Below are 26310 nucleotides of genomic sequence, written 5' to 3' on the forward strand. Positions count from 1 at the left end.
CTCAGCTTTAGCCTATTGTTTAAAAGTCTGTGAATCATTTTATATATATATATATATATATATATATATATATATATATTTTTTTTTTTTTTTTAAGCAGAGGAAACTCAAAGAAGCTTCCTTCACCAAAATGACACAACTAGCAAATTGACAAGCTGGATTTGAAACCCAGGCGGACTAAGGGAGTAAAGAACGGAAGTGGTTCTGATGGAATTAATAGACATTCATATCGTGCAGTTATTATTTTTTTCCCTAGTATTTTGTAAGGGCAATCTTTTTTTTTTCCTCCTGGTCGTCTTAACACGTGGACTGACAAAAGAACATATAAGTGCACTTGAACATTTATACACGGGGGCGGGGTTTGGGCAAACTTCAGTCCACTTTTGGCATTTCCTCCTCACACTGGCACGGTTGCTCTGGCCTGAAGAGTTCTCAGAGGAGAGCAAAAGTCACTAGAACTGTAGGGGTATCTCACTGGCTGTGTGAGGAAAAGGTTTCAGCCCCAAGAAGGCCCCTAACTCGCCCTCAGCTCGGGAAGCCACCGTCATAAATATTGTCTCAGTTCTTCCCCAACCTGCTCTGCTGGCGATTTGAATGCTGCCCTCTATTTTGCATCCTCTCTGTACATCCTTCCGTTATATGGAAGCCAAACCCACAACCGTAGAATTTCTTTTTCTTTGCAAATAAGTTATTGGGGGTTGGGCGGGTTTGAGGCAGAAACCGGAAACCTGTTTGCTTCACCAAATGGCCAGATCCCCTGCGAAGAAAGCCGGCGTTCAGTTTCCTCAGAAAAATGGAGGAGCACCTATTCTTGCTAAGGACCTCAGAACGCAGCATTTCAGGGATCGGAAGTAGATTCGTAGTGGCTGGGAAATACACACCCCTTTCTCCCCTTCTCTAATCTGCCAGGCACCTCAAGACAAGGCCCCTCTTGTAGAAGAGCTGTAGAAGCTCCCGCTCGCCTCCGTTTTCGGCAAGAAGAGAAAAAACGGCTCCTCCTCAGTGGCCAGATTGCCTGTCAGTCTCTGTGCTACGATTCCGAGTGGTGCATTTTGAAAAAAAAAAAAGCCCTAGTCCCGCCTCCCTCGCCTAATAGGTTCGTTCGAACCGACTGGCCTACTCAGACATTCATTGGTAGAGATGAAATACCAGCTGCGATTGGTTATTCTAGACAGAGCCGGTGAGAAAGAATCAGTGATTGGATTATCTGATTTGGGCGGGCTAGGCGAAGGCTTTAGAGACACTGGAGGCGCTCTCCTAACCGACGCGCGTCTGTGGAGGAGCGTCCGGGTGTTTGATCGTCTCGTGGATCCCGCCGGTTTAGTCGTTTTCGGGGTTCTCGAGCCCCTTCACGACCATCACCATGGAGGTGTCACCACTGCAGGTAGAGCTCGCGGAAGGGGCCGGGTGGCGGAGCCTCTGGCCGCCGGTGAGGGGTGAGGCTCCTGGACTGTGGACCCGCCTGCGAAGGTCTGGGAACCCATCTTCGGTGTCGACCCCCATCTCTGGGCCCTGGGCATCGCGAACAGGCTGAAGCCCCTAACCATGCGGGTAGTGAGGCTTTATTGGCTCAGCTCCCTTCTAGGATGTTACAGTTCGTAGGGGCGGGGTTCACTTCTGGGAGGCTGTAGCCTCTGCCCACCTGCCTCAGGCTGAAAAGGACATTGAATGCCTTCCATCTTGGAAGGTGCAGAGCAAGGGCAGTGAGCGGTTCCCATTGAAGAGCTGGCGGAACCCCTTGCTCCCCCCGCCCCCCCCCCCAAAGCGCCCTTTCTGTGTTCAAAATGTTCACGTGCCCTAGGGGTCGAGTCGATGGCATCCCCAAATGCCATCATTTGCCTGGGATAGCGGAGGCATTCAGTAAATGTGCAATAAGGGAAAGAAGCGGGTGCATTTTTTTTTTTTCTTGGACATCAAAAACTTTGTCCAAGGGCTGGGGCTGGGGCTCAGCGGCAGAGCACCTGCCTGGCATGTGTGAGGCACTGGGTTCGACCCTCAGCACCACGTTAAAAATAAATAAATAAATAAATAAATAAAAGGCATTCTGTCTATCTACAACTATTTAAATTCTTTTTATTTAATTTTTTTTTTTAAATAAAACTTTGTTCCGGAAGTTTCCATATCAGATGCACTTGGTGGGATAAGTGCCCCGGGGGCACTTTACCACTGAGCCAACAACTCCAGCCCTTTTATTTGGAAATGGGGGGGTTTGCTAAATTGCTGAGGCTGACCTTGGACTTGTGATCCTCGTGTCTCAGCTTCCCTAATCCCTGGGATTGTAGGCCTGCCACTACCCTGCTGGCTAGAATGTCTTTTTAAACCGACACCTGGAACCTTGGCTGCACCTAACTTAATTTGCCATTTTTGTTCCAAACTTTTGTCAAGTCCACCTATACACACTCACAGATACCAGTTTATGACATAGTGTGTTCAAGTGTATCGTGGTACATATTTTGTTCATTGTTTCCAATAAATTTGTGATGGAAAATTCTTTTTTTTTTTTTTTAAATTCTAGCCTATAAATGAAAATATGCAAGTGAACAAAATTAAGAAAAATGAAGATGCTAAGAAAAGACTGTCTATTGAAAGAATCTACCAAAAGAAAACACAGTTGGAACATATATTGCTCCGCCCAGATACTTACATTGGCTCTGTGGAATTAGTGACCCAGGTAAAAATCAAGCTAATTAAGTGCAATTAATTAGTTGAAATACATACATTTCCAGTTTAGTTTGCAGTTAATAGTATCACTGGCCTAACTATTATTGTTCATGTATGTGTTTATGTACAAGTATTTCATTTAGAAGGCTTTATAGTAATGATGACAACTAATATAGAATAAAAATACCTATTTCTTCGTCCTATTTCTAGCAAATGTGGGTTTACGATGAAGACATTGGCATGAACTATAGGGAAGTCACTTTTGTTCCTGGTTTGTACAAAATCTTTGATGAGATTCTAGGTGAGTAAATTTTTTCATACAAGTATACTGGTCAAGTCCTTCATAAGAAATATCATTTCTGTCAAATCCTCTGTAGCCAGACCTCCTGTGTTTTCACATAATTAGTTGGCAAAAGTGAGGCAGTCTACTGAAGTCCAAGAAGTTGAGTTTTTTCCTAGAAATAGTTCTATGAACAAAAATTGCTACAAATTAACACCTTATAAATACTACTTTTTTGTTACTTGGGATTTGTTTTTTCTACATCATTTTACCCTCTCCCCTTGGTTCTGAGGATTGAACCCAGGAGTGCTTTACCACTGAACTACATCCCCAGCCCTTTTGTTTTGAGACAGTCTCAGTAAGTTGTGCTAAAGCTAAAGCCTTCAACTTTCAGTCCTCCTGCCTCAGCCTCCAGAGTCACTGGAAATTATAGAAATGTGCCAACACATCCAGCTTTCTTCCCACATCTTAAAGATTTAATTTCTTATAGATGTATATTTTATTTTCTTTCAGTTAATGCTGCAGACAACAAACAAAGGGACCCAAAAATGTCTTGTATTAGAGTCACTATTGACCCGTAAGTTCTGTTAAATACCTCATTGTTGTTATTTGCATTTACTTTGGTTGCTAATGGAATTAGCTGTTTTTCAAATGAAGATCTGTAGAAGTACAGAAAAGCAGAATAATAAATAACATGAATACCTACCACCTAGATCCAATAGTTGTCAACTTTTTTTTTTTTTTTTTTGGCAGAGGGGATTGAAACTGAGGGCACTTCACCACTGAGCTACATCACCAGCCTATTTTTATTTTGAGACAGGGTCTCACCAAATTGATTAGGACCTTGAACTTGCAATCCTCCTGCCTCAGCCTCCTAAGTCACTGGGATTTCAGGTGTGCACCACCACACCCTGCTAGTTGTCCACATTTTTTCATGTTTACTTAATCTGTATTTTTTTTCCTGAATCATTTTAAAGTACAGACATTATGACACTTAATCTCTAAATATGTCTCAAACATCTCCAATAATTACTCCAAGCATTCATGACTGCAGAATTTAAATTTTTTTTCTCAAAATGCAACTCAAACAGCAAACCAGCAGGTGGCAATAGAGAAGAATTTGATCTAACATTTCAGGTTTTAAATGATGGTATTCCTTCATGGGTGGTTGGGTGCTTGTTTCACCTGTTTATTAGCCAGGTCAATCATCACATAAAATATATTTACAGTTTGGTTTTTTATGATTTATTTATTTATTTATGTGCTGGAGATAAGACCCAGGGGCATTTTACCACTGAGCTGCTTCCCCAGTTCTATTTTGAGAAAAGATCTCAGAGTTACAGGAGCTGGCCTCAAACTTGAGATTTTCCTGCCTCAGTCTCCTGAGTCACTGGGTCTATAGGTGTGATCTACTGCACCCAGGCTTAAGGTTATTTTTGGTAATGTGCTAATGATTATTTACTCAAAACTTTCTAAATGCTTAGTATCATAATCTTTCAAAAAATGTTGAGCTAGTTTTAGTCTTTCTTTTTTAAAGGTAATATTAAATACTACTTGGAATAAGAACCATAGTATGTGTTCCATTATAACTTAAATATTCTGAGAATTATCCTAAAATAAGAGAAATAAGTTCAAGTAAGCTTTCAGCATTTTATTGGCAAGCAGGAAAGTTTTTGATGGATAATGTTTTTCTCTTCTGTTTCACAGTGTGCTTTGTTGGTTGAGAAAGCTAAGGGAACTAAGTATATACAGATGATCCTCCTAAAAGCGGCATGAACTAGAGATATATTTGCCTAACATGTGTGAGCCAGAGTGTCACCCGCCCAGTACCACAAAAAAGAAGTGGTATAATATTGTTTCCAAATTTTGTTGTTTCCATTGGGCATAATTCATTTCCCTTTGTTATCCTAACCTTTTTAAATTTTATATTTTTTCAATATTATCAGTGTCTACACAGATGTTGGAAAGGTTTCTCCCTTTATCCCCCACTCCCGTTCCTATATCAGGTGTGTCAGTAACTAAGCATGGAAGAAAAGGTTTTCGTGCTCAATTTTAGAAGGCATATATGAAAAGAGTCATAATGAAATTAAGACTTATAAATTTATATATTTTAGAAATAATGGTTTTTAAATATTTTTAAATTATAAGTATTAGTTTAACATTTGTTTTTACAATAAAATTTTCAATCTTCTTTTCTTAGAGAAAACAATTTAATTAGCATATGGAATAATGGAAAAGGAATTCCTGTTGTTGAACACAAAGTTGAAAAGGTGTATGTCCCAGCTCTTATATTTGGACAACTCTTAACTTCTAGTAACTATGATGATGATGAAAAGAAAGTAACAGGTAAAGGATTGAAGGAAAATGAAGAACATATTTGTTGCTGGAAAAAAAAATCACTTTTTTAAATGACTGTAGCATGAAGGTTAAAAATACGAGAATAAATGTTTTTAATTAAAAAGCTTTGCCAGTAATTAAGAAATAAAGTTGTCGATGAGATAATAAAGTAGCATTTTTAATTTATTTGCCTAGGTGGTCGAAATGGCTATGGAGCCAAATTATGTAATATATTCAGTACCAAGTTTACTGTGGAAACAGCCAGTAGAGAATACAAGAAAATGTTCAAACAGGCAAGTAAATAGGTATCTTTGTTTTTTTAGATGTTGATGACCTTTGTTTTATTCATTTATTTATATGCGGTGCTGAGAATTGAACCCAGTGTCGCATACATGCTAGGCAAGTGCTCTACCACTGAGCCACAATCCCAACCCTGATTTGAGTTTTTTAAATTTCCTATTCTTTGTTTCCATAGACTTGGATGGATAACATGGGAAGAGCTGGTGAGATGGAGCTTAAGCCTTTTAATGGAGAAGATTATACCTGTATCACCTTCCAGCCTGATTTGTCTAAGTTTAAAATGCAAAGCCTTGACAAAGATATTGTTGCATTGATGGTTAGAAGAGCATATGATATTGCTGGATCCACTAAAGATGTCAAAGTCTTTCTTAATGGAATTAAGCTGCCAGTGAGTATTTTCTTGAGTGTTAATTAAGGACATAAGGGAATCTGTGATCATTGTTGAGAGCAAAATTGATTTTTTTACTCACATTTGTTTTTCTGATCACTTTATAATTGTTCCTGAGAAAACAATAATGAAATAATAAACTCATTTTTAAATTACTGAAGGAATTTCTTTCCCAAAGAAACACCTAAAATAAATACTTTTGTGCTCTTTAGTGACCATTCTCCCAGTTCTTCAGTGAACATTGGTTTTGGAAAATCTTCGTAATGTTATTGGCCCTACTTGTTATAACTTTTGTTAATACTATTACCTTTAATTTTGGTATAGGTAAAAGGATTCCGCAGTTATGTGGATATGTATTTGAAGGATAAGTTAGATGAAACTGGCAACCCATTGAAAGTAATACATGAACAAGTAAACCACAGGTGGGAGGTGTGCCTAACAATGAGTGAAAAAGGCTTTCAGCAAATTAGTTTCGTCAATAGCATTGCTACTTCCAAGGTAATGTTTTATGTTCTTGTTATTAATAAATGAAATAGACTTGAATATTTGACTGTCTTGGTATAAAGAATCCAAGCTCCATATTTTTAAGTGTTTGACTATTGTTGTAATTTGAGCATGCTGAGTTTTAACAGTTTGGGATTTTTCCTCATTAGGGTGGCAGACATGTTGATTATGTAGCTGATCAGATTGTGACTAAACTTGTTGATGTAGTGAAGAAGAAGAACAAGGGTGGTGTTGCAGTAAAAGCACATCAGGTATGGTATTTTGGCAGTTCTCTTTTTCTAAAGTCCAGGGAGAAGAAAATCTTTAAGTAAAGCATCAGGACATTTTAGTGACTTTATCAACTTTTATTGCAGGTGAAAAATCACATGTGGATTTTTGTGAATGCCTTAATTGAAAATCCAACCTTTGACTCTCAGACCAAAGAAAATATGACTTTGCAAGCCAAGAGCTTTGGATCAACATGCCAATTAAGTGAAAAATTCATCAAAGCTGTGAGTACTTAAAAAGAAATAAAAATCAAAAATTGCCTTTTCAACTCTGCCGAAATGATTCCTCCCATACTGTACTTCTTCAAGCCTTCCCAATCTGAAAAGGAAATTTTAAAAAAGCAACAGCAACTTCCTGTTTTAGTAAAAACCCACTGTAGTGCATGCCTATAATCCTAACCGCTGGGAAGATTGAGGCAGAAGGATTGCAAGTTCGAGTCCAGCCTGGGCAACTTAGCAAGACCTGTCTCAAATTTTGAAAAAAAAAAAAAAAAAAATGAAGGTATGGAGGGGCTGAGGATGTGGCCCAGTGGTTAAGCATCTCTGGATTCAATACTTCGTACCCCAAAAAAGGTGGTATCCTTGTCATTATCTACCTCTAAACAAGAATCGTCTCTTGAATATCTTAGTCTCCCACCATTATTTCTTATGGATTATTATAACAGGTTCTTAATTTTCTTATTGTTTCAGGCTTTTCTTTGCAATGCTCGCTCACTCTCTTTTTATTTCCATCTTTTTGTAGATGGACAGAATGCCTTTATTTTATTTGTTTTATTTTTATGTGGTGCTAAGGATCAAACCCAGTGCCTCACGCATGCTGGGCAAGTGCTCTACCACTCAGCCCAAGCCCCAGCCCTGCAATGCTCTTGAATGACCTTCTTGTGTCGAAGCACACATTTTTGTTTTTAGCCTCTTGAAATCTTTCAATAGCTTCCACTCAGGAAGTCCAAATTCCATTTCCTCAGAGCCTTTATTTTCTACTCTTCACCCCAAGTTGGTTCCAATGTAACACTGAACCTGTATTATTGTTTAGCAAACTTTTCATTTAATCATAACTCTTCTCACTTATTTCTATCATTAAACCCCATGAGAACAAGTACCATCTTAGCACCTAGCACAATATAAGTACACAGTAAATATTTATTAAATTAATCAGAAGAACCTGCTTCCCTCACTGGTGATAACCTAAAACAGAAAGATCACAAAATCAATGTACTAACCTCTAACCTCTGTTTGGAAATTATTCTCTTCACTTTTCAATCTTTAAATTATTGTTCATTTTCTTGGGGGCTCATTCGTATTCTAGATTTTTGTTTGTTTGTTTTTGTACTGATGATTAAACTCATGGGTGCTCTGCCAGTGAGCTATGTGTACCCCAGTCATTTTAATTTGGAAACAGTGTCTCAAGCTAAGTTGCTGAGGCTGGCCACAAATTTGTGATCCTCCTGCCTTAGTCTCCCAAGTCACTGAGATTACAGGTATGTACCAATAAGCCACTTGTATTTTTACAGTTTTTATTTAGAGACAGGGTCTCTCTAAGTTGTCTGGGGACTCACTAAGTTGCTGTCTTTGAACTCAAGATCCTCCTGCTTCAGCCTCCCAGGCTACTGGGATTACAGGCATGCACCATTGCACCTGGCTGTCTTCTAGAATTCAGAAAGAATTCTTTTTTCCTAATATGAATCTTCTTGTTTTTAGGCAATTGGCTGTGGTATTGTAGAAAGCGTACTAAACTGGGTGAAATTTAAGGCCCAAGTTCAGTTAAACAAGAAATGTTCAGCTGTAAAGCATAACAGAATCAAGGGAATTCCAAAACTTGATGATGCCAATGATGCAGGTACACATTAATAATGTTTCCAAACTTTAAATCTCATACTTCAGTTGTTTATTCATTACCAGAATACCATGGATATTTTCCCTTTGACATTTAATATTCAACAGATTACTTAATTAAAAAATCAACCAATCTTCTGTTATTTAGTTCATTTTCAGTTTGGGGCTGTTACAACGTTGAGATGATTTGGGGTAGTTATAAAGCAAGAATGGGTCAAATCTAACCCTAGTAAATATTTTCAGTATAATATCAAACTGATATTTAGCAGCAGTATAAGTATTATGAGAAATTTAAGAAACTAGATCTAGTAGTCCTTCCTTAACTTCAGGGCATATATTCTAAGACACACCCTCCCACCCCCACAGGATACCTGAAACCATTAATATTATCCAACCCTATATATATTATCTCCCCCCCACACACATATATGATAATACAGTCACAGTAAAAGATTAACAGTAGTAACTAATAATAAAATAGAACAATTATAACAATGTGCTGTAAGGGGCTGGGGATATAGCTCAGTTGGTAGAGTGCTTGTCTTGCATGTACAAGGGGATCAATCCCCAGCACCACTACCACACACACACACAAATGTACTTTTGAGTACTGGGGAGGAACTCATCAGGGGCACTTGACCACTGTGCCAAATCCCCAGCCTTATTTTGTATTTTATTTAGAGAGAGGGTCTCACTGAGTTGCTTAGTTCCTCACCATTGTTGAGGCTGGCTTTGAACTCTAGATCCTCCTACCTCAGCCTCCTGAGCTGCTGAGATAACAGGCAAGTACCACTGAGCCCAGCCTAAAAATATTTTTTTTAAAAAAGCTATTCCATTATTATTATATCTTGTATTTTCCCTTCTTGTGATGTAAGATATTAACGGTGTTTATATAGGCATTGTGAATGATATAGGCATTGTGGTATAGCATTTGGATTTGAATACAAGCAATGGGATACCAAGACCGATGACCTGATAACCAAGAGAGCTATTAAAAGACTAAAAAGTTAGCCGGGTATGGTGGTGCATGCCTGGGATCCCAGCAATTTGGGAGGCTGAGATAGGAGGATTTCGAGTTCAAAGCCAGCCTCAGCAATGGTGAGGTGCTTAGCAACTCAGTGAGACCCTGCCTCTAAATAAAATACAAAATAGGGGGGCTGGGGTTGTGGCTCAGTGGTAGAGTACTTGCCTAGCATGTTTGAGGCCCTAGGTTCGATCCTCAGCACCACATAAAAGTAAATGAATAAGGGTATTGTGTCCAACTAAAAAATAAATATTTTTTAAAAATATAAATAAATAAATAAAATACAAAATAGGGCTGGGGATGTGGCTCAACGGTTGAGTGCCCCCTAAGTTCAATCCTCAGTACCAAAAAAAAAAGACTAACAAGTAGATAGATTACAGACACATTGTGGATACACTGGACAAACTAATAATTCATGACCTAGGTGGAACTGTGAGGTTTCATCACACCACTCAGAACAGTATGTAATTTAAAACTTATGAATTGTTTATTGCTAAAATTTTCCATTTAATACTTTAGGACCATGGTTGATTATAGGTAACAGGGAGGGCTGGAGTTGGGGCTCAGTGGTAGAACGCTTGCCTAGCATGTGTGTAGCACTGGGTTCGATTCTCAGCGCCACATATAAATAAATGAATAAAATAAAGGTCCATCAACGACTTAAAAAAAAAAAGGAATTGCCCTTAGGACCTTTTTTTTTAAGACAGAGAAACCAGGGATAAGTTAGGGGCATGGTATTTTTTATTTACTATGAATTTTAACCAAAATATGTAAGTAATTATTGTCTCATTTTACTCCTAAGCCAGTTTCTTATTGAATTTCTAACTCATGTGTTTTGTTACAAGGCTATTAACATAATATTTGGGATTGAACTAAATGTGCTAAAATTTGTGTATTTTTACTTTAGGAAGTCGAAACTCCACTGAGTGTACACTTATCCTGACTGAGGGAGATTCAGCCAAAACTTTGGCTGTTTCAGGCCTTGGTGTTGTAGGGAGAGACAAGTACGGTGTTTTCCCTCTTAGAGGAAAAATGCTCAATGTCCGAGAAGCCTCTCATAAACAGGTAGAGTATAAAACTAACTTTAGTATTTAAATCTAGTTTATAATGTAGATTTCATGTTTCTACTCCATTTTCTCATTGGGTGTTTTGAAATGAATCTTAGGTTGTTATTTTGTGTGTTTAGCATTTATGAGGACCTGGGTTCTTAAAAAAAAGAAAAAGAAGAAATTATATATATTGTAGCATATCTTACAGATATTTCTGACTTACAGACTCAGATATTTCTGACTTAATACACTAACAATTCAAAATACAGGAGCTCACAAAAACTCAAGCATCTTATTTGTTATTTTCAAATTTATAAACAAAACTACTCTTTTGGTATGTGTCTTTCAGATCATGGAAAATGCTGAAATTAACAATATCATCAAAATTGTGGGTCTTCAGTATAAGAAAAACTATGAAGATGAAGATTCATTAAAGACTCTTCGTTATGGGAAGATAATGATTATGACAGATCAGGTCAGATTTGTTATCAAATATTTTAAACTGTTAAACTAAATTAAATTTTTTTTTGTCATTTATTTGCTTTTTTGAGATACAGTCTCACTATTTTGCTGTGGCTGGCGTCAAACTGGGTTCAAGTGATCCTTCTGCCTCAGCCTCCTGAGTAACTAGGATTACAGGTGTACACACCACACTGGCTAATGTCTTACTGTTACATTGCTTTCCCACCATAAAGACAAATTACTTTATAACTAGGAGCTTTATTCATTATCTCCAACCAATATCTAATCAGATATGTTCATATCATGTGTATATTACATACAGCATAAGTGAGTTTAGATTTAAACACTTTTTTAAAGTTTCTAAACAGTTCTTTTATGCTTTGGCTTTTTAAATATTTCTAGGACCAAGATGGTTCCCATATCAAAGGCTTGCTGATTAATTTTATCCATCACAACTGGCCCTCTCTTCTGCGACATCGTTTTCTGGAGGAGTTTATCACTCCCATTGTAAAGGTATACTAATTTTTAGGATACAAAAATAGACATTCTAAGACTCTATTCCTCAAACCTGAATCTCCAATGATATATGTTGGTATGCAGGTGAGCCCACAGTGTGTAAAGCCACTTTACAATATGTCCTTTCCATAGGTATCTAAAAACAAGCAAGAAATTGCATTCTACAGCCTTCCTGAATTTGAAGAATGGAAAAGTTCTACTCCAAACCATAAAAAATGGAAAGTCAAGTATTACAAAGGTTTGTAATGGAATTCATAGAAATTCTTTATTTTGTTTTATACCATTATGCATGATTATATGGGGTAACGTGGTATCCTTTGTTTGTAGGTTTGGGCACCAGTACATCAAAAGAAGCTAAGGAATACTTTGCAGATATGAAAAGACATCGTATTCAATTTAAATATACTGGGCCTGAAGATGATGCTGCAATCAGCCTGGTGAGTTTGAGTTGTATTTTATATATATATATATATATAAATAAATAATATATATATTTATATTTTTTTTTTCCCTAATTTTAGAAACTACTATGTTGGTCAATTGAAACATTTAGATCTTTATATGAGTGTTTTATAAAATAGAATATTTCTCATATCCCAGAGAAGGAACCAGATATTTTAGAAAATAGTATTTTTTGTTGTTTATTTCTTATAGAAGAGATATTTTGGAACCTATTATTAACAGTCCCATCCTTTTGTAGGCGTTTAGCAAAAAGCAGATAGATGATCGAAAGGAATGGTTAACTCATTTCATGGAGGATAGAAGACAGCGAAAGTTACTTGGCCTTCCTGAGGTAAAAATTTTAAATATATCCCACAAAATGTGCTATGTGGTAGACTTTTTAGAATTGATATTGTAGCAAATTAAACTTATTTAATATCATCAATAACTATAGTTATGTACCATATAACAATGATGGGTCACATATGCAACAGTGGTCCTATAAGATTATAAAGTCTCTTGATGACATCATTTTCTCTTTTGCTTCATTTAACATCATGGTTTCTATGTTCATATAACATTTAGCCTAGGCATGTGTATCTATATACACATACTGTATAGGTTTGTCTAAGTATAAGCGATGACATTCAAAGGACAAAATCAGCTAATGTGTTTCTCAGAATGTATCTCCATAATTAAAACTGTGCATGACTTTATAAATATTCTTATTTAGACTGTTGCATAAATGTACTGGTCCTGGAAAAATAATTAAAAAGACAATGCACCTTTTTTCTAACTGTATAGCAATTAAGTTTGCATTATCTTTAAAACATAAAATACTTGTGCATAATTATATTGGGGGGCTTCAGAATTATAGAAATGATGCTTATTATTTTTGTGTTAAGCATTGTTAAGACCAATGTTTTATTTTAAACCAGATAATGTAATATTCTCTTTGATCCTTCAGGATTATTTGTATGGGCAAGCTACCACTTATTTGACATATAATGACTTTATAAACAAGGAACTTATCCTGTTCTCAAATTCTGATAATGAGAGATCTATCCCATCTATGGTGGATGGTGAGTTCCAGTTTGTTAGTCTTTTTTGTAAGGAAGAAATCTTGTGCCCAGAAATGATTAAATTGAGAATGCTGATGTTTGCCCTTCTTTTATCTTAACAGGTTTGAAACCCGGTCAAAGAAAGGTTTTATTTACTTGTTTCAAAAGGAATGACAAACGAGAGGTGAAGGTTGCCCAATTAGCTGGATCAGTGGCAGAAATGTCCTCATACCATCATGGTGAGGTAAACATACAGCCCATAATATTTCCTGAAAGCATTATATCATAAACAATTTCAAGGTCATTCTTCAAATGTGTTTGGTGCAAGTATAAACTGTTATATCCATAATAGGGAATAATTTGGTACAGTCTATTAAATTATAGTGAAATGTGATCACCCTCTGACCAAACAATTTTATCTCTGGAAATAATATTCCTATAAGGATATTTATTATAACTTTGCAATGTCAAATTTTAGACATGCAAAATGACCATCAACTGGGAAATTGTTATAAGCTGTCACAAATGTACTCATTGACATAAGTAAAACTATGCAGTTACATAACATTGAATTACATTTTTTGCCTTACTCTGTAAAACAATTTTAAAGAATTAAGGGTGCTGACCAGACATGGTGGCACATATCTGTTATCCCAGTGGCTCATGAGGCTGAGGCAGGAGCATCAAAGCCAGCCTCATTAGAAGTGAGGTACTAACAAGCTTCTAGAAATTTCAATGTAATGGTTGACCTACTTACTATTTTAAATCAAAATATAGTGAGGACTTGATAAATATTCACTCAACAAACATTTGTTGAATGCCTACCTGTACCAGGTATATAAGAATAAATATAAAATACTTTATGTACTTTCAAGGTATAATCACAATTTATCCAGAAAGCCAACACACATTCTTTTTTCGAGTAAAGTGATCTATGCTAGAATAGAAATGACCAAAGTGTTAATGACACAAAGGTGAAAGTATTTCATTTTGCTGAGGGTTAGGGGAGAAACTATTTCTTCCAAGTTCATAGGATTTAATAGATAGAAATTGCTATTAGAGGGGCTGAGGTTGTGGCTCAGCAGTAGAGCTCTCGCCTAACACGTGTGAGACTCTGGCTTCTCTCCTCAGCACCACATAAAAATAAAATGAATAAAATAAAGGTATTGTGTCCCAACTACAACTAAAAAAATAAATATTTAAAAGAAAATTGCTCTTAAAAAAGACCCCTGAACTTGGAACTGGAAGTCTTGGGTTTAGGTACTAGGTCTGCCATCTATCTTTGAACAATCACTATAAACCTAAGATTTATAAGATTATAATGAGGCTTGGTCACAATAATCAATATGTATTATTAAAAGACTTTTGGTCAGATTAATCTTTTTCCTCCTCAGATGTCACTAATGATGACCATCATCAATTTGGCTCAGAATTTTGTGGGTAGCAATAATCTGAACCTCTTGCAACCCATTGGTCAGTTTGGTACCCGCCTACATGGTGGCAAGGATTCTGCTAGCCCTCGATACATCTTCACAATGCTCAGGTGAGTAGGTTTTTAATTTCTAGTGACTTGCCATGGCCAGTTTTGAAACGATGTGAGACAAAAATTCAATTAATTAGGAAATACTGGGCAGAAGCCAGGGATGCTACAATAATGTCAGCTCCTCACAACAAAGAATTATTCAGCCCAAAATGCCAGTAGTGCCAAGGTTGAAATCCCTGAGGTAGACTTTGGGTTCAAATAAAGAAAACTTAGATTCTTCCTAAATATTGCAATTGAAATTTCACTTTACAAATCTGTAGGATGTTATAAATAGTTGATTTTCAGCTTTTATCTTCATCCTTTCAGCAGCATTCAACACAGTTATCACTATCTTCCTTGAAACTCTTCTTTATTTGGCCTGTTCAACAATAGAAGTTCTTTTCCTTATTAGCCTTCTTTGCTGGTACTTCTCATCTTCCCTGGCTCTAAATACTGGTCTGCCTAAGGCTCCTTCATCAGATCTCTGTCTACTATCTAAACTCACTTCCCAAATGATCTCCCATCCATCCAGTCTCATAACTTTACATCTCTTTACATCTCCAGTTCTGACTTCTCCCCTGATTTCTAAACTTTTATGCCTGACTGCCCTCTCAACATTTCTCACTTGGATGTCTAATAAGTATTTCAAATATTAAACCCAAAACTGAATCCTTAGTTTTCCTGTTTTTGTAAATGAAAGACCTTACTTCTAATTGCTCAGGCAAAAAACCCCGGAGTGACCCTTTACTTCAGAAAGCAAATATTTTGTACAGTAACATTGTTTGATTGTTTCCTTTAGCCCTTTGGCTCGGTTGTTATTTCCACCAAAAGATGATCATACATTGAAGTTCTTATATGATGACAACCAACGAGTTGAGCCTGAATGGTACATTCCCATTATACCCATGGTCCTGATAAATGGTGCTGAAGGAATTGGTACTGGGTGGTCCTGCAAAATTCCCAACTTTGATGTTCGTGAAGTTGTAAATAACATCAGGCGTTTGATGGATGGAGAAGAACCTTTGCCAATGGTAACTATTCTGTGCATGGTAGCAACATTACCTTTCTTGGGTTTCAGTTTGGATTGTACAATTTAAAGAGGATACAAATGTAAAGTTTATTTCATACCTTATAATTAGATTTCTTGTTGAACACCTTTGTGACTTCTGTTTTTAGTATCACATTTAAAAGACATTCTTTTTTATAATGTCAATTTAGCTTCCAAGTTACAAAAACTTCAAAGGTACTATTGAAGAGCTGGCTCCAAATCAATATGTGATTAATGGCGAAATAGCTATTCTGAATTCCACAACCATTGAAATCTCAGAACTTCCCATCAGAACATGGACCCAAGTAAGTAACTGTGGTTTTTGTTTGTTTTGTTGGGATTTTTTGTTTTGTACTATTTCTGTTGACTGTTTAGAGATTCCTTACAAAAGAATTTCTTCTTTCTTCAGACATACAAAGAACAGGTCCTAGAACCCATGTTGAATGGCACTGAGAAGACACCCCCTCTCATAACAGACTACAGGGAATACCACACAGATACCACTGTGAAGTTTGTTGTAAAGATGACTGAGGGAAAATTGGCAGAGGCAGAGAGAGTTGGGCTACACAAAGTCTTCAAACTCCAAACTAGTCTCACCTGCAACTCTATGGTATGTCTTTTTTTTTTTTTTATGTATTTTTAAAATTTATTCTACATGACAGTAGAATATATTTTGACATTATACATACGTGGATGATATGTCTTATTTTGTGAGAGGTTTCAGATTATTTTAAGGATTAATAGCAATTTTATAAAGTTTACCAAATTTATTGATTCTTTGTTCTAATCTTGTTTTCCTTTTCCAGGTGCTTTTTGACCATGTAGGCTGTTTAAAGAAATATGACACAGTGTTGGATATTCTAAGAGACTTCTTCGAACTCAGGCTTAAATATTATGGATTAAGAAAAGAATGGCTTCTAGGAATGCTTGGTGCTGAATCTGCTAAATTGAACAATCAGGCTCGCTTTATCTTAGAGAAAATAGATGGCAAAATAATCATTGGTATGTTTTTTAAATAATTGCTTATACTAAAACTACAGTTATGCTAAACTTTCTTTAAATATTTTTGGTGAGAGCAATGGTGGGGAGGAGGGAGGACAAAAATCCATTTAGTTATATACATTTCATTTAAATATCTGATTAATTATTTGTAGTTTTCAAGAGATAGCTTTTCCTAGATTGAGGTTTTTTGTTGTACCCCCTCCCCCGCTCCATACACACACACTCCAGTGCTGGAGATTGAACCCAGGGCTTTGTGAATCTAAGCCTGCTACCTCTACAACTGAGTTACATTCTCTAGCCCACTAGATTAAGCATCTTAAAAAGATTAAGATTAGTTGACATTTAGACAGGGATAAATAGAGCTAGAATACCTTGTATCAACTGGTTGATCACAAAAAGAAATAATAAACCTGATAGAAAAGAAAAGAAAGAAAGGAAGATTATAAATGACTTCCAAGTAAATCAGACTAGTAAATTCTTGGACAAGTCTTAGGAATTTTCTTTTTTAAAGAAATTCTAGGGGCTGGGAGTATAGCTCAGTTGGTAGAGTACTTGTCTTGCAAGCACAAAGCCCTGGGTTCAATCCCCAGCACCAGGAAAAAAGAAAGAAAGAAAGAAATTCTATAAGCAACAAAATCAGGATTTAAGTGATGAGGAAGAAAATATTTTGACCAAAGTGGGGGTATGAAGACTAAAAGAAATAACTCTTAAGAACTAGCACTAGCCTATCATCCTCCTTATTTCACAGATATTTTTGCTTAAGGCAAGGCTAAGATGAGTGATACTGGACATGACTAGAGGGGGAAAAAAGAATGTTTTTAGCTGAATGGAATTAGGAAATATTAGGGACTATCCAGTCTTCTTGAGGAATATAGAAAGTTTAAATGTGTAGTCTGTCAAGTTAATTGATTAAAGGTGGTACTCCAAAACTGTTTAGCTAGTGACTCTTAGGTCAAAGTATAAAAATTAACTGCAGTAGACACAGAAAGAGAGGTATTACCAAAAAAAGGGAAGGAATGATTACAGTGTTGCCGTGATTAAGAGAAATCAATCTTTGAATGGGTAGTAGAAATGTAGAAATAAAAAAAATTAGGGAGCATAATTTAGGTAGAAGTGTATTCTAAATAAAGGTTTGAGTCTCTTCTGTTCTTGTAAGAGTTATAATTAGATCATAACCTCCATCATGATTTGACTGCCCCTCATAATTTACAATTGTTTAAGGAGAAGACTTAAGCGATATACCAGGTTGTACAAATATATGCACAACAGAGACCATCTGAATTCCAGTTTTATTCTTTTGACAGTGTGATAAAACTTTGTCATAAAATCTTGCTCAAAACCCTTATATCTGTTCACATTTTTTTCTTTTAATAGAAAATAAGCCTAAAAAAGAGTTAATTAAAGTTCTAATTCAGAGAGGATATGATTCGGATCCTGTGAAGGCCTGGAAGGAAGCCCAGCAAAAGGTAACTTCTTGGTTAGCAATTTTGTTTAAATACCTGGTATGGGCAGGTGTAGTGGTGCACGCCTGTAATTCCAGTGGCTGAGGAGGATCACAAGTTCAAAGCCATCCTCAGCAACAGTGAGGCACTAAGCAACTCAGTGAGAGCTCATTTCAAAATAAAATACAAAATAGGTTGGGGATGTGGCTCAATGGTTGAGTGCCCCTGAGTTCAATTCCTGGTACCAAAAAAATAAAAATACCTGATATGTTTGTGTTTCACATTTTCTATTAATTCTACATTTTAATTTGTCCTTTAGGTTCCAGATGAAGAAGAGAATGAAGAGAGTGACAATGAAAAGGAGACAGAAAAGAGTGACTCTGTAACAGATTCTGGGCCAACCTTCAACTACCTTCTTGACATGCCCCTTTGGTATTTAACCAAAGAAAAGAAAGATGAACTGTGCAAACAAAGAAATGAAAAGGTAAGTTATTGATAGGATGGTGCATATTACTTCACATTATTATAATGGTAAAAGTAAAAACTGGGCTACATAAAAATGCTATTAATACACATTTGTTGACTTAATTTTCTGTTAATTTTCTAAAGGAGCAAGAACTGGACTCATTAAAGAGAAAGAGTCCATCAGATTTGTGGAAAGAAGACTTAGCTGCTTTTATTGAGGAATTGGAGGTGTGTAGTTTAAAGTTTTTATTTATGAAATATTGTAGGGTCTAGGGATACAGCTTAGTGGTCAAGTGCTTCCCTAGCATGCACATGGCCCTGGGTTCAATAACTAGCACTTTGTTGTTTTTTAATGTGTTCCTACAATACTTCTTTTTGTCAAGAAACTTTACAGTTGACAATAGAAAGGATATAGGCAGCATAAGGATACATTCCAAAATAACACAAGAAAACAGATAATTAAATGCTACTTAGAATAAAGGATATGAGGCCAGGAACATATTACCCAGAAGTTTTTGAGGAAAGAACTGGAGTTGACTCTTTTATAAAATTAAATAGGAAAGACCTATTAGGACTAAGAAGATAGAGAGCCTAAATGTGGAAGAAGACCCACCCGGTCCCCTAAGTCAACTTAAAATTAAGCAAAGTCAGTTACTTTTGGGGCAAATCAATCAGATAGTTTCAGAAGATCCTTTTATTACTTAAGTCTTCCAAATAATACTTGTTTCTTAAAATTATTTTAACATAGCTGGCATGGTAGCACCTAGCTGGCATGGTAGCACCTGTAATCCCAGCTATTCAGGAGATTACAAATTCAAATTCAGCTTCAGCAATTTAGCAAGACACTGTCTTAAAATATAAAGGACTAGGGATGTAACTTAGTGGAAGAGTACCCCTGGGCTCAATTCCAGAACCAACAAAGGGGGAAAAAAGTTGGCATAGGGATGCTGGGGTTGTGGCTCAGCAGTAGAGCGCTCACCTAGCACATGTGAGGCCCTAGGTCCAATCCTCAGCACCACATAAAAATAAATAAATAAAATACAGATGTTGTAGCCAACTAAAATAAATAAATAAATATTTTGGGGACGAGTTGGCATAGGAAAAATAATTAAATTTCACTTCATAATTAAACTTACACAAATTTATATTATGATACTTTGGTATAAATATTTACCTTATTCTAATCAGTTGATTAGGTAAGTGTACATTAGTGGGTATGTACTTATCCTTTTTTACAAGTGAATTAATGTATATGTGTGTGTGTGTGTGTATATAGATGGACAGAGAGAGATTTATCCTTAACATAGTTTCCCCTTTTTATCCTCAGAAAGGTTAAGTGATAGAATTACATATAAAACCCAATCTTCAATTTCCACACTTATTTACCTTTATTATCAAATGTTAATTATACACAATAATGAGTTCTTACATTTGTTTTACAGGCTGTCGAAGCCAAGGAAAAGCAAGATGAACAAGTAGGACTACCAGGGAAAGGGGGAAAGGCAAAGGGGAAAAAAGCACAAATGACTGAAGTTTTGCCTTCTCCACGAGGAAAAAGAGTCATTCCCCGAGTTACTGAAGAGATGAAAGCAGAGGCAGAAAAGAAAATTAAAAAGAAAATTAAGGTAATACTCTTGAAATCATTACACATACTTTGTGGACTGGGGATGTAGCTCAGTGAAGAGCTCTTGCCTAGCAAGCACAGGCCCTGGGTTGAGTCCTTAGCACCGGGGAGAGGAGAGTGGATTTTTTTTTTTTTTTTTTTTTTTTCTTAAGCACCTAGTTTTTTAATATTTAAGTGTCTTGAAGAAATCTTACCTGTACCAAAGAGCTCTTAACCAAAACCCAAAGAAAAACATTCTTTGGCAATATACATATTCATATATTCGACTCTATATTATTTTCGATACAGTATATAGAACTGGATCATTCTTATTTATTATTATTATTTTTTTATTTATCTTATTTTATTTTTTAATATCTTGCTGTCTTTTAGAGTGAAAATCCTGAGGGAACCTCTAAGGAAGATGGTGTAGAACCAGATGGCCTAAAACAAAGACTGGAGAAGAAATTGAAAAAAGAACCAGGTATTACCACACTTTAAAGAAAACAGTATAAAGTTGAAATAAAAGTTAGATCTAAGAAAACATCCACCAGTTTATTAAATTTCACTTTCTAGCCAATTTTAATGTTGAAGTATAAAGTTTCATGAGGCTAATGATGACCACATCTTGGTCATCTCTAGAGTTCAACATCATCCCTGGATTCTAGGTAATGATACCACACAGAATCAAAGAGTTCTATTAACCAATCTTCACATACCAAATTTGCCTATCTTAAGTGTACTATTTAATGGTTTCAGTATAATCACAGAGGTTTTTGAACAGTTTATCACCCCAAAAGAAACTACCCATTATCAGTCACTCCCCATTTCCCACCAATCAATAAAAACTTAACTGTCTCTAGATTTACCTATGCTAGGCATTTCATATGATTAGTATCATATGTTCTTTTGTGACTGACATCTTTTACTTGGCATGTTTTCATGGGTCATGTATCTACATAGTAACATTTATCAGTAGTATATTCATTTTTATTGTGAAGTAGTATTTCATGCATGCTAGGCGAGCACGCTACCACTTGAGCCACATCCCCAGCCCCCTAAGTACCACATATTGAAAGATTGATTTCCCTAGTATCTTCACCTTTTTCAAAATCAATTGACTGTAAATGTTGATTTATTTATGGACTCTCAATGCTATCCTACTGATTGATCTTAATATAGAATCTATATCTATTCTTAAGAATCTACTTTAGATAGATATATGTGCTCAAATCTGTGGGGACACATATATATCAGTTTATACACAAAATTTTAAAAAAGCAAATGGAAATATCTTAGTTTTTTTTTTTTTAATATTTTATGTGTGCCATGCTTTGCAACATTACGTATTGACCTTATAATGCAACACATGTTTAACTAAAACCTAGCTAGAAATAATTTATACTGTACAACTAATAGGTCAGCTTAGTATTTTGAACATTCATGTTCCTACTGCTGTATCCAATATTCTGAAGGTACAAGAAGTGGGAAAGCATGGAATTAACCCTCAGATTTATAAAGAAAAAATTGAGTAGTATATACTAGTCATTTTAGGGATCTAGAGAAAAGCTGAGATTCATATAGGCTCCTAAAGATTATAAAGGTAAAAAACCAAATCAAACCTGTAAGGAAACTGCACTTATAATCTTAGTGGGACAAGATGAAGGACATAAACAAAGGATAGGTATGAGAGACACTTGGAAACTTACTATTAAGTACCCCTCAAGATAGTCGCAGCCACTTTAAACTGTCTCCCTTGCCTTGAGTTCAGCAGTATATTTCATTGTTTTACATCTATTCTTGCCCTTTTCCAGTCTCCATACTGCAACTTGAGAGAAGTTGTTTTTAAAAGTGCAAATATGGTCATGTTCCCCAACTTCTGCTTTCTAGTAATAGTGAACTTGCAGTTTTCTAAGTATGCTATTTCTTCCCAGAACTTTTATACATGCAACATCCTGAGTTAGAATGTTTCTTCACTTACCTTCAACTAATTAGCTTCTTAAACCTTCACATCTCAGCTCAAGCATCTCTTTCTTAAAGAAACCTGATATTTATGGATATATACCACATTCCTTACATAAACATATTGAGTTTATTTGTGCGATAAAATGATTGAGTTCTATGCTGCATCTATTTCTATTCACTATTGACATTCCCAGCACCATCACAGTGCTAGATAAATATTTAAAGGATGGGTGGATGATAGATGAAGAAAACTGAGCCTAAGAATATATGTATGGTTAATATCTTTTTTTTTCCTTTCTAGGCACCAAGGCAAAGAAACAGACTACATTGACATTTAAACCTGTCAAAAAAGGCAAAAAGAGAAACCCCTGGTCTGATTCTGAATCAGATATGAGCAGTACTGAAAGTAATTTTGATGTCCCTCCACGAGAAACAGAGCCACGGAGAGCTGCAGGTAAGGAGACCAAAGAACATGCTGGATATGCTATGGCCAATAACTTCAGGATACTTAATCCCATAAAAACTGAAGCATCTTTTTTAGGAGGTTAAAGTTAAGCTTATGTGCTGATGAAATGTGTCATCAGTCTATGAATTAAGTATTTCTCTTGCCCTCTTTCCTTGTTAAACAGCAAAAACCAAATTCACAATGGATTTGGATTCAGATGAAGATTTTTCAGACTTTGATGAAAAATCTGAAGATGAAGATTTTGTGCCATCAGATGCTAGCCCACCTAAGACCAAAACTTCACCAAAGTATGTATCTTATCTAATGTAGATTTTTTTTTGTACTGGGGATTGAACTCAGGGGCACTTGACCACTGAGCCACATCCCCAGCCCTATTTTGTATTTTATTTAGAGATAGGGTCTCACTGAGTTGCTTAGTGCCTTGCTATTGCTGAGGCTGGCTTTGAACTCTGGATCCGCCTGCCTCAGCCTATGAACCGCTGGGATTACAGGCGTGTGCCACTGTACCCAACTCTGATTGTTTTTAATAATTAGATAATCTTTGATATTTGACATACTTAGAATTGGTTGTCAGGATGTTATTTATTATATATATATATATATTTTATTTATTTATTTTTTTATTCTAGACATACTGAAAAAGAACTGAAGCCACAGAAAGATACCATGTCAGGTATGTATTTAGTAAAAATAATTAAGACATGTACTTTACTGGGACTCACAGGTCCAATTAGGTTCTAATCTTGACTACAATATCCAAGTACTTCATTTGAAAATAAACATGAGTTTGTATTAGCATTCTATTACCATCATTCATTTGGTTTAGTTTTTGCACATAAATACACTCCACGTTTAATATACTAAAACTAATTCAACCACTTGCCCCAGGTACTATGCTTCATGCTAGATACAAAAAAATAAAAACTTTTTGCTGATAAAGAATTCAGAAATTAGGGCTGGTAAATAAAATAATTGTTAAAGAGTTAGAGATGTTGTTGGTCAGTGGTTAAGTACCCCTAGGTTCAATCCCCAATATCAAAAATAAGTAAATAAAAACGAAGTAACATAATATAAATGTTCTAGAAAATGTCTAAATGGGAATTCATAGCAGGGACAAAGCAGTAAATGTATTTCATATGTTGCTCATATATATTGTTTTACTTTCCATTTGAAGTGATTGACCTCGATGATGACGATGATACTAAAGATAGCGTACCATCTTCTTCGAGCCCTCCTGTAGCTGATCTCCCAGTTGAAACTGAAATGAAGAAGCCATCTTCAAAAAAGAATGTGACTGTGAAGAAGACAACAACAAATAGTAAGCCTAAATCTTTGAAATAGATTAATACCAAACTAATTCGCTTTCCCAAGTCGGCATAACTTTTTTATACTGAAATTTTACTTTTTTATTATTATTATTTTGTATGGGATTTGAACTCAAGGGCACTGTCACTAAGTTACATCCCCAGTATTTTTATTTATTTTGAGGCAGGGTGTCACTACATTGCCCAGGCTGCTCTCAAACTACAGTCCTCCTGCCTTGCCTCAACCTCCTGAGACACTGAATTATAGGTGTTCACCACTGGCCCAGAAAAAATTTACTACTATTGATATTAAAATTAAACTTTTCCAAATGGAAGCAGTTTTAGATCTTTATAATCAAATGAGATAGTTAATAGGTTTACTCTCAGATATTTTCAACTGTATTAGATTATCTTTTCCTGTGTCACATATAGTCTTCAAGTTGTTAAAGTTCAAAATGAGCTGGGCACAGTGGTGTACACCTACAATCCCAGCTACTTGGGAGACCGAGGCAGATGGATCCCAAGTGACAGGCCAGCCTGGACAACTTAGTAAGACCCTGTCTCAAAATAAATAAAAAGGGATAGGGATGTGACTCAGTGGTAGAGCCCACTGGGTTCAATCCCCAGTACTGCCAAAAAAAAAAAAAGAGGAAGGAAAGGAAAAGAAAGCTCACAATGAGAATATTTCACCCCTAAGAGCAGCCATGATGATTTCCTGTATTGATTTGCAGGTCAGTCTTCCACCTCCACTACTGGTCCCAAAAAAAGGGCTGCACCAAAAGGAACCAAGAAGGATCCAAACTTGAACTCTGATGTCTCTCAAAAGCCTGAACCTGCCAAAACCAAGAATCGACGCAAAAGGAAGCCATCCACTTCTGATGATTCTGACAGTAATTTTGAGAAAGTCATTTCTAAAGCAGCCGCAAGCAAGGTATTATTCCTGTTTAGTCTTTTTACTCTAGATGTTTTGAAATACCTAACTACATTTTTCCTGTTAATTTGATATATTTTTAAGAATTTTAAATCTCAAATTCATTAGTTTTTGCTGTGGATAGTTTAGCTATGAGAAAAATTAAATATGGCTGGATATGGTAGAGCACACCTGTAATCCCAGCAAAAGTGGTAAAGCGCCCCTGAGTTCAATCCCTAGTGCCAAAAAAAATTAAGTAAGGCACTTATTTAAATATCAATGGGATAGTTTCCTTAGATCTATTTCTTACTACTTAGTAGAAGGTAGAAAACTCTTTGAATTATAGTCTGGAAATTATGCTATCATGTTTATATTATGCAAATTACTTGACATTCCTCTTTAGAAACCCAAGGGGGAGAGCGATGACTTTCATCTGGACTTGGACTCAGCTGTGGCTCCTCGGGCAAAATCTGGACGGGCAAAGAAACCTATAAAGTACCTCGAAGAGTCAGATGAAGATGATTTGTTTTAAAACATGAAGTGTTTATTTTAAGGAATGGTCTTACTGAGCCCAAGACTGCTTTTAAAGTCACCTAAAATTCTTAAATTCCTCTCCTGAATTAGTTTTGGGAAGGTATTTTAATATACAACTATCAGAGCAAAGTGAGTAGTGACTCTTTCCTGGGCATTGTTTTCTTCTCTGCTTTGTATGTTACATCTGTTTTCTTTGGTCTTTAAAGTCTGATTTTAAATTCTTCTGGACTCTAGTAATAGTGAGGTGGTCACTTCAGGAAATTGTTGACCATTCATTAAGCTAAAACTAGAGCACTTTGATTTAAAAGTATCACTCTGCCTTCTTTCCTATTTTCATTAAATATGGAAATAGAGCATGATAAATTCCATATTATCTTTGTTTTATTGATAATAGTCCATAAATAGAACTTGATAGTTCTAATCCAGTACTCTTCTGTTCAGCCTTTATGTACTGAATTTTTGTTCAAAGAATGAGAAATTGCTTATATCCTCCTGAAAATCATCAGAAGCTGAAGAAAATTACCTTGACTGTATCTGCATGACCTCAACCCAGTCAACAGGATGAGAATATCAGGCCAGTCATAGGACTGTCTCAACTCTTGACTTGTCCCCTCTGCTGCCTCTAAGTCAGAATCTCCCAAAGGATTAATATCTAGGGAGCTCTGTATTGCAGAGTGGGGGGTATCATTTGCTCAGAGATCTTACATATGACATTAAAACCATTCTCAGCAGTGAACCATTAGATCCCTTTTGGGAAATCGTCATAATTTCAACTTGTAAACCTTTTAAGACCTTTCTCTGCATTGTTTGTGTATTGTTACTTGAGTGATGTTATCAATGTTTTTGTAAATATTTACTATGTTTTTCTATTTAGCTTAACTCCAACACTTTTGTACTTTAATAAAATGTTCTAAACATTGCAAGCCA

The 26310-nt window shown here is 36.0% G+C and overlaps 1 protein-coding gene across 1 annotated transcript; it reads left to right on the top strand.

Annotated features, from left to right (window-relative positions):
* The first annotated feature begins 1233 nt into the window (after positions 1–1233).
* Top2a (DNA topoisomerase II alpha) lies at positions 1234–26310 on the top strand. The gene is made up of 35 exons (XM_046442699.2): positions 1234–1384; positions 2516–2671; positions 2872–2962; positions 3455–3518; positions 5142–5287; positions 5474–5571; positions 5754–5966; positions 6291–6464; positions 6620–6721; positions 6824–6961; positions 8435–8573; positions 10501–10658; positions 10992–11117; positions 11507–11617; positions 11753–11858; positions 11948–12057; positions 12321–12413; positions 13029–13143; positions 13245–13366; positions 14517–14665; positions 15444–15675; positions 15863–15997; positions 16102–16302; positions 16499–16694; positions 18069–18160; positions 18456–18620; positions 18746–18829; positions 20044–20226; positions 20598–20688; positions 22471–22623; positions 22799–22922; positions 23265–23308; positions 23810–23953; positions 24671–24870; positions 25253–26310. The coding sequence occupies exons 1-35, from the start codon at positions 1364–1366 to the stop codon at positions 25379–25381; spliced, it is 4605 nt and encodes a 1534-aa protein (XP_046298655.1). The 5' UTR covers positions 1234–1363; the 3' UTR covers positions 25382–26310.

Source organism: Marmota monax, unplaced genomic scaffold (genome assembly GCF_021218885.2).
Source record: "Marmota monax isolate L192 unplaced genomic scaffold, Marmota_monax_Labrador192_F-V1.1 WCK01_AAM20220418_F8-fsc00205, whole genome shotgun sequence".
Lineage (NCBI taxonomy): Eukaryota > Metazoa > Chordata > Mammalia > Rodentia > Sciuridae > Marmota > Marmota monax.